Below are 13407 nucleotides of genomic sequence, written 5' to 3' on the forward strand. Positions count from 1 at the left end.
ACTACTGTATGGGTAGGCAGCATGAGGCTATGCAGCGAAAAGCTATATCGAGAGATACAAGTGGAAAATAATAAACTATTAAGTGCTACAATGGATATGCAGTGGTTCGCAATAAACCATCAAACTAACCAATCTACAGAGGCTTAGAATGGGAAATGACGAGCTTTGAGGACTAGTTGCCAGCAACCTTGTTGACGAGGTTGCAGGATGCCAATCTATCAAAAACGACCCGGAGACCAACACTAACGAATCGGAATCGAGGATAATTTAATTTCAAATATCGAAAAGAAAAGACTCTCCTATGAAATATATAAGTTTACTAAACAAACCCTTCATACGGGTAATTTCCTCTGCTTAACCAAAACAAAAAAATGCCCACATGATGAATGAGATTTGCTAATTTAAGATCTTATGTATAGAGCAAAACCGAATATACGTTGTATACTGAGACCAAAAATTGTATTCATCTAGAATGTGACCACAAAGCTCCTTCTATCAGTAAATTTGGAAAATAACTGAAGTCTGGTGGTCCTGGAATACATTATATAAAAAATTTGATGCAAATGAAACTTTCCTCGATTGTTGAGAATTGTTGCAACAAAATCAGTTATGGCAATGTTTTGATTATGAGCTCGGAGAGATTCTGTATCTATATTTCTAGAATACATAAAGCAAATATGGTAAATCATCGTGCTCTTCGATAAAATGGCAGTCTTCTTTATTAGGGAATCAATATAGTTTATGAGCTTACATTTGTTTCTGAATAAATTGATGTACTATTGACAATACATTTGATGTAGGATTAAAAATATAAACTTACCAAGCCGGATTTGCGTTATTAATTTTTCAATTGAATTGAATATTGGTCATTATCCTGGAAATTATCATGAACACCCATCAAACCATTTATAGTTTTTGATTAGCACTTTTCATTCAAATGTATAAATTCAAATATTGTTTTTTTTTTCATTTGTGAAAGTATACAAGTTTTCTGTTTGAAAAAATGTCTATTTTTTCCTTTTTTGTCTATTGATTTTTCTGGAATATCGTGATATTCTTTGTTGACAACTTTCTGCCACAATGATATCAGATATGAGTGATTGACTTTCAACGAAATGCCGGATTTTACCGCAATCCAGATTAAGGGACGTCTTCGAAGACGAATCGTTCAGACGTCGGAACTAAACTCACCCCTGGCAGCACGTTGACCGAGGTCTTAGGCCCCAAATTGATAATCCTGCCGTCTGCCCTGATTAAGAGGTTCATCCCACGTTCACCTGGCTCACCACCTGAAAAAGGCCAATTTAGGTCAGAAGGTTGCGACGATAGGACAAGTTAAATCTGTATTGGGAATGGCGCTCAGTGAAATTGCGATGATAAATCGTATTAACTTTGAAATGAATTTATAGGTAATATGGAGATATTATTACACAGGGTCCTTAAACAATAGGGAGAGATAGAATTCATTTTTTCATTATGTTACTTTATTGGTTATTTTATTTTTTCTTGCAGCGTCTCATCAAGGGTTTTTAATGGCATCCTGTTTCACTTTTTTGATTCCTATATCAAAAATGAAAAATAAAATTGATATGATGTAATTCAGTCGAAATATATATGAAACAAGATGTTATTAAACAATATAATGTGATAAAAAGTAAACATCTTGTGATCAAAGGATACCGCAAACTTTGTTAGTGAAAATAGCCTCTTTTCAAATTAGCTGGATTTTTGACATGTTATAGTATGAATAATTCCAAACAAAAAGTTCAGAAGGCGAAAGCTTTTCACTAGGCAAGTTTCAACACTGGAGGCCCCTGAAAACTCTCATTTGTTCCCCATTGTTAAACAATACAAAATATTATCCCGGATGATCATCACTATTCTTAGTAATCAAGATGTGAACCATCATTATTATAATATAAGATAAGATATTATTAAAAGCATTGTTCTTTGATGTTGTTACATTTGGTCCATTATACAGAGTGTCCCATCCCAGGTCAATTATTCAAAAATGGTTAAAAAACGATCTAAAATCAAAAAATATTTATGAATCCCATTCTACACATTTTTCTACATCACATTCGAAAAAATATACGAAGTGTTCCTTTCAAAAGGAAGTGAGAGTTATATTCGAAATGTTCTGTACTGAAAAATATTTTTTGACTATCATAATTTCAAGGCATGAAAAAGAAGAAGAACTTTTAGAAGTCTGTTTGAAAAACTTACTTGGAAAAGATTTTTTTTTTTTATCTTTTATTGTAACGTCAGGGATCTTACGGTGTGAATCTGCAAATGGACAGATTTGTCAATACCGAACATTCGGAATATAACTTTCGCTCTCTTTTAAAAAAGACATTCCGTATATTTTTGAAGTGTGATATAGAATGAGGTGTCGAATAGGATTTATAAACATTTTCTGATTGTAGATCGCTAAAGTGATTTGTAACCATTTTCGAATAATCGAACTAAAAAATTGTCCTTAGGCTGGAACCCACTGTATAAAAATGCTTTTAATGGTACTTCCTATTAATGACTGTTCACATCTCGATTACGCAGAATAGTTTTTATCCAGGATAACTTTTCATATGGTTTAACAATGGGAAGTTAATGAGTGTTTTCAGAGGCCTATAGCGTCAAAACTACCCATAGAAAAACTTTTGCCTATTGATCATTAAGTTTGGAATGACATGAAATATCAAAAATTCAGCCAATTTATTCATTTTTTCACCAAGATGTACAATTTGGGATTTTTTTTTCTGGATTTGTTTCAAATAGTTGGTGCTCCGTTTTTTCTTTGTTCATTTTGAGTTTATTGGTGTCAAACCATAGTTTCGCCTGTTCAAGAGTTCTCTGCATGAATTCTTGATTGGTATCTGAGTTTTTGCCTTTTCGTAGGAAACTTGTATCATCGGCGAAAACCACCTGTACATCCGCTGATACATTGACCGGCAAATCATTAATAAAGATCAAGAACAAAAGAGCCCCCAGTATCGATCCCTGAGGAACACCACATTCAATTAATTCTACATTTGAGGTTTTCTCGTTGAAATCATGCTGTGACCGGTTTGACAGGAGGCCACTAGAATCATAAAATTTGTGGCAATAATGTTGAAAATTTTTAGTTTTTCATTCTCTCTTAAGGAAGTTATCTAGATATCTAGATTATCTATAATTTCATTCTACAAAAAAACACTATGAAGTTAGCTATATTCAGGGCATTCCTTCACTCAGGGTTGAATGCATAATTAAAATTCGATTCGGGAAATTTTCACTGATAGCATTCAACCTTGAACATCTCAATGATACATTTTAATAGATACAACGGCCTGTATCTTTTCGCCAGAGGTAAATCTCGAAAAATTACAAATGAGTTATTGTGTTTGGTGAGAAGATTATTGTTAATCGATTCATTATTCGTTGTATGATAGATAATTTTGAAAGTGGTACCAAGAAGGTTCGGCTCAGTACTCAGTACTCAGTACTACTCTTATATTGCGTAAAAAAATTTAATTTCAAATCGGTCTGCAATACTACGAAGATGAATCGATTAAAAGAAAATAATCTCAAATTACTCCCAGTATTCACAAATGAATACTGATTTTGATAAAACAATTTAACCATTTTTAAACTTTGTTTAAGCATATATATTTTAATCAAATGGCAAAACCTCCTTAATACGAATAACATTGCCTTTATAACCATTTCAAATTTAAATTGTATTGCAATTTCCATTTTATTCGAAGTTGGATGAAAGTTTATACTGTACCAAGATATGCTCACTATTGCTCAGTATCAATAAGTACCATAAAGAATAATTGATGCGATTTCAAAAGCTTCTGTTGGCATTTCTTATGAATCATTACTTCTTGAAAATGAAATCATGTTGATAACATTTTCAAAACAATTTCAACAAGATATGAAAAAAATGAATCCGTGATCGATATGAAATGTTGCACGTACATCTATAATTAGAATTTCAAGTTTAATGGTTTCCAGAAATTAGGAAAAATGTTAAAGAAGAATATCAACAAGATACCTTATATTTTCGTAATAACAGATCTGACTAGACCAGAATGAAAGTTAAAAATCCCCTAACACCAAGTGAATAAATAAATAAATAATAATGAATTAATTTGCAGAAATATGTATGTGCTCCTTTTATATTTTTCGTTCCTTTTTCGGTATTAGGAAGAATTGTAGTTACTCTCATTGAGATTTTTTGCCAAAATTTCTATAGGATGCTTTCCATTGTCAATGTTATTACGGATTTTCTGTTTTTCACAAGTGGAATATCCGTTGGTTTATTATTATTGTGATATGGAGTGCGTTTTTCATTCATTATGACGATGTTCGAAAATAAAATCAACTTCAGAGAGAGTTCGCACTATCTTCCCGGAAAATTATTCATTATCGACTCGGTATATATTCCCTACTATCCCATAGGGGAAATTTCTCGTACCTCACCGTTCTTCATTTCCTCTCGAAAATAACCTGTGAGGCTCAGACATGCTAGCTGAAGTGAAACTTTACTGAGGTTGGGTATTATAAAGAACTTCACGAGATTTATTTGAAAAAATGTGATGCATGGCAAGAAGGTCGAAGATTAAACTGCTGTCTTCCTTGCGCTCCATCCGGGCTACCTAATTTCTGATAGACCAGTTATCTGGAAAAACTGAGCCAGTTTATGAATTTAGGATGAACGATTTCCGGCTTTTGTCGCCGACAGGGAACTTCGGATATGAAAATATTGATTCGAGATGATTCAGTAGCTTCCTTCTACCGAAATGACAAGAATTTATGAGATCGGTCATCTGCGAATATTCGAACGGTATTTTTTCGAGGTCGGTTTCAATCAAGGAAAAAGTGTCTCTTATAAGAGAGAGAGAGAGAGAAAAAATATACCAGAAACTATCTCTGATATGGTGGATATCTGTTTTTGGTTTTCTGGAAATGAGATATTGGTTTTTATACCATCGTAATACTAACATACTTCTACAATATAGAGTGCGTCAATTTGAAGGGGCAGCACCTTAAATATCTCGTTTCCCATGACAAATTAGAAAATCTGCAAAAAGAGGTAGACTTTCGTTCATAGGGGGACATTTTAGAAATTTCGTTCCAATCAATTTTTATCAACCATGTGAGCATAATGACAGCAACCGCTAAAATCTTAAAAGGCAAAGGGTTTGAATGACACCTTGTTTCAGGGGTAATTCGATTGCTTTTTCAAGAATGCCATACGCTCCACCTTATTTGTTAGTGGTTTTGAAGAATTTTGAAAATGTAGAAGTGAACAATGTCTAACTGGTCATTTCTGAGAGAATGCAATATATCCGTGAATTAGGGCAAATGGAATGGCCACCACGCATCCCAGACTTCGTCTGGAGTCATTTGAAGTCGGTATATAAAACACAACACCGAAATGTTTACAAAATAATGGACAACATTTTGGAATTTCTTTAATGCAGCAAATTTTTCATTATTATTATTATTGACAAAAAAGAATGGAGTGTATGGCATTTTTGAAAGAGCAATCGAATTATCTTCAAAATATGGTATCCCTCAACTTTCCTTCCCATGCTGACAGGCGTGATGAAAGCAAACCCAGAAATCTACAAATGATACAAATTGATTGGAACCAATTGTCCAAACCAAAGTTTACCTTTTTTATATTTTTCTTGATTCTGCATGGGGGCCAAGCTATTAAGGCTATTACCTTTTCAAATTGACACACTTTGATCTGTGATTTTTGTCGTCCTATAGATGTAATAATAATAACCGTCTTTATTAGGCGAAAGTTTAGCTAAAGCTATTCTTACACTTTTACCTATATATATGAAGATTAATGAACTGAAAAACAAATTCCTGGAATTATGTCTCAGTAATATATAATTTTGTATAGAACCCAAAAATGAAAAAACTCAAAAACCTATAATTTTACCTATGTTTTAATCGTATGAAAATAAGGAAAGCACTTACGTGAAGTTAGAAAGCCAGTTATGATTTTGGAGACAACAAACTGTATGAAGGTATATATGGCCACAAAAGGAGCCATCAGCACTTGAATGAACCATCGTCCAAAAGCTCCTTCACGTTTGGCTTTCCTCATTTTATTCGATATTCCGCTTGAAATTTCTCTGGTTCTGAGGACGCTATCAAGGACAAAACTTGAAATTGTTTAGAAAAACTTGAAGTTGTCAAGAAAATATTGTTCATTTCTAATTTTTCCATTTTTGAGTTTCAGTGATTTTGCTGATGTAGTCAGCTTGCATGGTGCTTAAAATTGTTATTCCATCAAACACCCTAAATCTTAAATCCATAGATAATATGTTCACGAAAATGTTGGGTAATATTTTTCGATATTCTTCTGGATATTGTTCAAGCACGAACCGAACTTCGAAAATTTCAGGTTTCTTGTTGTCTCCAGACCGAACAGAACTGAATTTTCATATGGAATCGTCATCAGCGAGTCAAACCTTATCATTTCAGTCCCTCCTCATTACAAAATTCGAAAAATACAGACATTGTGAGTTGTGACGAAATGATGGAGTGATCAGTTTGGAGACGAGCACTCAAAAATTTTCAGTTTACGCCAAAGTATTAATTTTATATCTTTTTAACCGTTTCTGTAACCTGATTATACTGTTTTAGGGTATTCTTCTTTCGTCTTCAAACTTGAGTCCCATATTTTAGCATTTCGTAAGAACTTCTGATAACATAATGGCCAATAATGTTCCAATCGAGCCAATAAAAATAAAGCATCTCTTTAATTCACCTTTAAACTTTCATATGTATTCTTTGGAAAATGATATCATATGTAACTCTTCAGCATTGTCAAGTGATGAATGATAATAAAGAATTAGTACCTTAAAAGACCCTTGATCAGTGCCAAGTTACGTGTACGTGAGTGCTTAATTCGCAATTGAGGAAAGTTATTTTTCTATTATAGTTACAAACGGAATTTTTGGTGTTACAAATAGTTACTAACGAAATACTTTCGGAAGCAAAAGAAAAATACAGAATTTTTAAAAAAGTTCGCAGTTTAAAGGTGCTATTTTGTATTATAATTCAAGTTATAAATGAAATTTGTCATGTTTCAAATAGGTTCTAACGAAGTAATATCAGAAGCAAAAGAAAAATATGGAATTTTTGCAAAAATGGGTGCTAACTTCGCATTTTTGAAGTGATATTTTTCCATTATAGGTAAGTTTTCAAACAAAAATGTTTGTGTTACAAAAAGTAACTAACGATGGACTTTAAAACTGAATTTTTTATTTTGAAAATTTCTGCCACCACTTCACCACAATCGCCTGCTGTTTCGTTTTTGAATAGCTATAAGAGTGGATTTTCCTGTAAAACTTTTTCAGTTCTTGAAATTTTCACATATTCGCTCCTGATTGTAGCTGAGGCCACCGCAACCGCGCTCAGCTTACCCCAACTTCATGGTTGGTAGATACAACATACACTGAGAGAAGTGTTGATTTGATTTTATAATCAAAAATGCATTATAGTTAATAAATCATTTATTGGATATATGGACAAACAAATATTAGTTTCATAGAAATAAATCATTTATTTGAAATACCAACAATAATCATCATTTATTATTACATCAAATATAGTTGACGTTGATATATCATTGAGTAATAATTAATGAACCTTATTTATATTTAATATGTATCCATGCTGAATAAAAATAATATTTCAATTCAGTAATGGTTAACGTATTTCTTAGATAATTATTTTGGTTGTTTTTTTATCCGATTGTTAGGATCTGAGAAGAACCGTTTGCCAAACTAGGTAATTTTTTAGAGTTCATATTGAGGGTATCCGGGTTTGAACCCTAGTCATCTTGATTGCATCTGTTCACTCTAACAAATATTCTGCCAACATCACTAATACCTAAGCAGGTACAAACGATCTAAACCCAAAATTTAGTACAGATGTGCTAAGCGGCGTTCAATAAGCCCATAGTAACTCAGATTTTAAAAAGAAACTTCAAATAAAAGGAAAGGACAGATCCTTCAAGGAGATGCGCATCTCTTTGATGGATGTGTCCTTAAACTTTTCCACAGATTGGATCGCTAGAATTATTTTAGTGTGTTAATTATTAATAAATCCTATATACTGAGTGAATAAATTGTTGAATTCTTGTAAGAGTTTATTCATAAATTGCAAATGTTCGTTAACTACTAGTTGAAGATTTGTTGACACTGAATTTATGTTGTTTGTGGAGATAACGTAAGTTCATATAAATTATTTATCAACGAAATATATTAAATATTATCAAATACCTTGTAAACAAATATTTTATTTTTTATTAATGAACTTGAACTTTTTTGAATGAATAATTCAACTATTAATGAATATATCAAATATAAATCTGTTGTGATAGTTGTAAATAAACAACCTCCAAATAAGTGCTTTATTAATAAAAAAATATGGATTTCTCTCAGTGTACTCACTGGAGAATTTTAGGCTTTCCTAAAATATGTGTGGTCTGCCGCGCACTCTTAGACTATTAGAAATTTGTTAATGATTGTTTATTACGAATATGAAACAAGTAGAAGAAAAAGTTCAAAACTGAGGCATTTAACTCGATTCTTCTAGTGAAAACAACCCTCTGGAATTGATAAAAAAACTTCCCAATCAAGAACGCGCAGCCCTCATACCTTGTTTATTCAAATTGTAGACGTTCATCGAACACAGAAGAGTACTCGAAATCGAGAGTGAATGAAAAACGCCGTCTCTCCCTATAAACTTTCGGAGTGATCAACCTCAAGTTTATGTATATGGTGCCCCGCTCGGCTAGACATACCCCATTATCCGTCCTAAAGGAATCGTTCAATCTTTGATTTAATCCAGTCCGACTTCTACCGAAAGTCAAAGTCCCCCGTTTTTCTTGCAATCAAATCAATAGTGATCTATCCCATCTGAAAGTCTGCGTCTTGCAAACACTTCTCACCCTATCGGTCCTTGGTCGCATTCAGTGGCGCGGATAGAACTTTCAATGAAACCGGGTGATTATTATCGGGTGTTCCAATGAGGACTTGACAACTTTTTTTCAAAATAAAATTTATACCATTTGGGATTTTTAAAAAAAACTTTATTATCGGGTTGAAGTACAATCGAAACATTTTGGAATGGAACTCGACTTCGTTCATATGACCACCGCGGGCACGTTTGCAGCGGTCGATTCGTTGGACTCAACTTTCGATGACTCGGCTACACATTTCAGCCGAAACGGCTGCTATTTCGCGTTCAATGTTGGCTCTGAGCTCTTCCACCGGCGTCGGCTTGTTGGCATAGACCAATGACTTGACGTGGGCCCAAAGGAAGAAGTCTAAGGCCCAATTTCACCAAATGCTTTAATCTTGACTTGGCTCTTAAGTGAGGCCTTAGATCACGATTAATGTAATGTAGCGTTTCACCACACTCCAAAGCGCCATTAAATCGACCAATCGCGATTTAGCACTAATCGGCCATTTTTGGAGGATTAAAACCTTTCAAGTTGAGATAAATAATTATTTATCAGTATGGAACTCTTGTCTATGTAATTATTTTTCCGGAAATTTCTAATTTTTGGGTCAATTTTATCAAAATATGAGTATATGTATAGGCTCAATATTTCCCATTTAAAATACACGTAAACTTTGTTATTGTGTTTTATGAAATTTATTGCAAAGAATAATTTATTGATATTTTTGATGTAAATATTATTCAAGAAGCAGTTAAACTTGTTAATAAAAATGAATAAGTTTATAGAATTACTTATATAGTTTTTTTTTTCAGAATGTGTGGTTTTGTGAAATGGGATAATTTCTTTTTAACTTCTGCAAGTTTCCGACATTTCGAAGCACATCACTCGACATTTTCGGCAAAAATTAACTTTGTTTTTTGTTTACAAGATGACAAATGTTTTGAAATGTTATGAGTTATGAATGAATGACACCTGACACCTAGCGCCAATGGTGGCCATCACTGCTAATACGATACAGAACTCTATATAACTTTTTGTTCACAACGTTGCCAAATGGTTTGACTATTTAATCGCGATTCGGTTAATCGCGATCATCTTCGGACGGGTTGATGCACGGTGAAACAGAAAACACTGTTAAGCCTGCTTTAGTAACAAACGGGGTTTAATCAATCTGGGATCAAGTGCTGTTTGGTGAAACTGGGCCTAAAGGCGTTAAATCGCACGAACGAGGCGGCCAATCGATTTTGCGATTAAATTGATCATCTTGGCGCATCTTTTCCAGAGCCCAATCGGAGAACGTACGTCGCCGTCGCTTCAAATGGTCCATTGGCTTCAATTCTTGAGTCAGCTTGAACTTGAACTTGAACCAAGATCCTTATACAAAATTCGCCATAAAGTGGTCTAGGTGATGCCCAACTCTTGAGAACGCCGTGGAATTGACTGATTTGGATCATTTTCTACGGACGTTTCAACGGCAGCGATATTTTCGACAATTCGACCTACCCGTTGTCTCACTGGCAAAGCGACATCACACAACGAATATGTAGACTCAAATTTTTGCACTAAACGTGTTACTGCCTGTCTACTAGGGCGAGAATTACGACTGAAAATCGGGGTCAACGCTCTTAAAGTAGCGGTCACCGACTCCGAACTTCTGTAGTAAATTTTTAAAATTTGCAGACGTTGTTCGTTCGTGTTCTTTACCATGATGAAAATGTTAAGTTTACTGAATAAATTGGCAGTAACAGTTCGATGATTAGTGAAAGGGTACGTTTACAAATTGAATTCAAAGTTGTCAAGTCCCTATTGGAAAACCCGATATAAGTTCGATCAGTCAAAAATCTCAAAGAAGAAACATCTTAAGTAAAAAGGTACAAAGTGTGCTAATTTTTTGTTTCCAAATTTAATCAGCTAAAAATCGACGGCACTTGGTTCTAAAAGACGGCGCGGCTTGCCATATAGTGCGCTTAACCATCAATTCATTGCAAAACCAATTTGGTGGCAATTTTATTTCCAGAATTAGTTCTGTGGCCCTCACGTTCGTGTGACCTCGAGATCACTTTTTATGGGACTATGTTGAGTCATTAGTTTATACCAACAAGCTTCTGAAGTATTGGAAGCCAATATTCAAGCCACCATTGACGCCATACAGCCAGATTTATTGGAAAAATCAGTCGAAAATTCGACTGATCGAGTGGACTATGTGAAGTTTCAATAAATTAATGCTAATAAATGCTCTTAAATGATCTACCAGATTTTGATAACAAAAAATTCATTCCAGAAATATTTCTGTCCTGTATTATAATTTAAAGTTCTCAAACTTTTCAGAAAAATTCAATATATTAATATTAATGAATTTTAAGCTTCGTGTTGATATCGTGATCAGAACCGAAGAAAAATCAAGCAAGAGTGAATATTAATAGTATATTGTGCAACAAGTAGGGAAAGTCCAACTTTTCTCGCGAGTGTGGAAGTTTGTGGCACGAGCCTGAAAGGCGAGCGAGAAAATGACTTTCTCTAATTCTGTGGTTATTCCGTTCATTCTTCCACATCTTGTAGAACAAAATCGTGCGAGAATATATCAGAAACGCACAGTTTTCATGGTTATATTTCATTATTATATGTTGGTATTCCGAACTTTCCGCCACGGCTTTAGCTGTCACTTCATCAATTTGCCTTGAAGGAATCAGTTATGCCAACCAACATTTTTCAATGCAAAAATCACTAAATGATATTTATTGAAATATTTCATTAATTTCGATAAATATGCAATGAATTAGAGAAAATAATGTATAATACTCGTACAGAAGGTTCATTCTACCACTCGTTCATTCAAAAACTCGCCACTTCGTGGCTCGTTTTTGAATTTTGAACTCGTGGAAGAATATCAATGCCTTCTGCACTTGTATTATAAATAACTATTCTCCACATGTTGCACACTTTACTTTTCCTACCACTGCACATTTCAATAATTCAAGTAATGGACTTGATACAAATCAAAATGGCCTTCGTTGACAGTATGTCCTATTTTAGTGCGTTTCTATAGAAACGACTCAAATGTCCAATTTCATTGGTCTACCAAGCGAGGTGTGGGCAAAGTGCCGTGGGGAATAATATTTCCCACAGTATGAGCAATACATAGTTTTGGAATACGCTGCTTTTCATAGCAGTTGTAGGAAAATAACATTTTGGAGCTCAATTCAAAATTTAGTGTTGATCGTATCATCAGAATCAAAGAAAATCAAGGAAAATATCGGAAAAAACGAGAAAAGCAGTAAAGAGCTTTCGAGCCCTTGTTTAGTTATGCGCGTTATTCATCTCTTGAGGAACATATTTACATTCATACAGTTGAGTGGTCTCCAAGGATACAAATGACGTATAAATGAATGAGCGCTTAGGAGGGAACACTATCACGTGGTTGCGCGGTTCAAAACGAAATAAGAGATATTTCTTCTTACAAATCATTTATTCATGGGGTTTTACCATAATTTCCTTGAACCATAATCTACTTGGAAGAGAGGAAATATTCGTGAAAAAAAAACCTACCAAAATTCATTAAATCATTACAGAATACGTGAAATCATAATTTCGTAAAGTCGTCGTACAGTGCTGCCCTCTACTTATTTGTTTTGAAAAAAGAAAGAGACGAAGTCAATTTAACGAGCGTTCATTTATATTCGTGGTAAAAAGTGCTTTGGAGAAATTAAAGTGAATTTTCTGTGATTACAAGTAGCACCTATCTTGTACCACATTACTAACATTGGTTCACATACTTCGAATTTGGAAACTAAATGGTACAAGCAAACTGAGCGGTACTTGTAATCCCAGAAAATCACCTCTAACTTCATCACGTCTTACTTGACCACGAATTCAAATGAACGCACGATAGAACTTCATACACCGTACAAAGTTTCGTTATCGCAGGTGCGTCAGAGGTGAAATGAATGACTACCAAAGTTTGACTGATACACGAAGAATCACGTGATGGTAATCCCTCTTAAAAGCTCCTCACTACACGTCAGTTCTTCCCTAATTTTTTTATTTATACTTTGAAATATTCATTGATGCCTCATGTGCCTGATATTCACCTAATGTATTATAATTCTTCAGCAACTAGTGTTATTGTTTTTTTTCAATAATATATTTATAGTCGACAAAAAATATATTGCTTTTTCAAAACAAAGCTGAAATAAAAATATTATTAGCCCCACGTTGGGTGCCAATTGCTATGGATCGTCTATATTATTTTTTATTTTTGAATAAAATATGCAATTCAAAATTTGATTTTTCGACCCAATAACAAAATGACTGCTCCTATGGTTCAAAATCTCAATTTGGGAAATTAGAGAAATTTAATTAAAAATGAAAAATTCGAAATTAAACTGTCAACTCTAATACCTAATTAAATTTAAAATTACTTATCTTAA

The 13407-nt window shown here is 33.8% G+C and overlaps 1 protein-coding gene across 1 annotated transcript in view; it reads right to left on the bottom strand.

Annotated features, from left to right (window-relative positions):
• The window catches only part of LOC123681876 (5-oxoprolinase), a 106485-nt gene that overhangs the window by 42173 nt on the left and 50905 nt on the right, over window positions 1-13407 (bottom strand). Inside the window, exon 18 of the mRNA XM_045620215.1 lies at window positions 1192-1289. Coding sequence (XP_045476171.1) covers window positions 1192-1289 — 98 coding nt within the window. The remainder of the gene's footprint in view (window positions 1-1191; window positions 1290-13407) is intronic.

The sequence above is a fragment of the Harmonia axyridis genome, chromosome 1, assembly GCF_914767665.1.
Source record: "Harmonia axyridis chromosome 1, icHarAxyr1.1, whole genome shotgun sequence".
Lineage (NCBI taxonomy): Eukaryota > Metazoa > Arthropoda > Insecta > Coleoptera > Coccinellidae > Harmonia > Harmonia axyridis.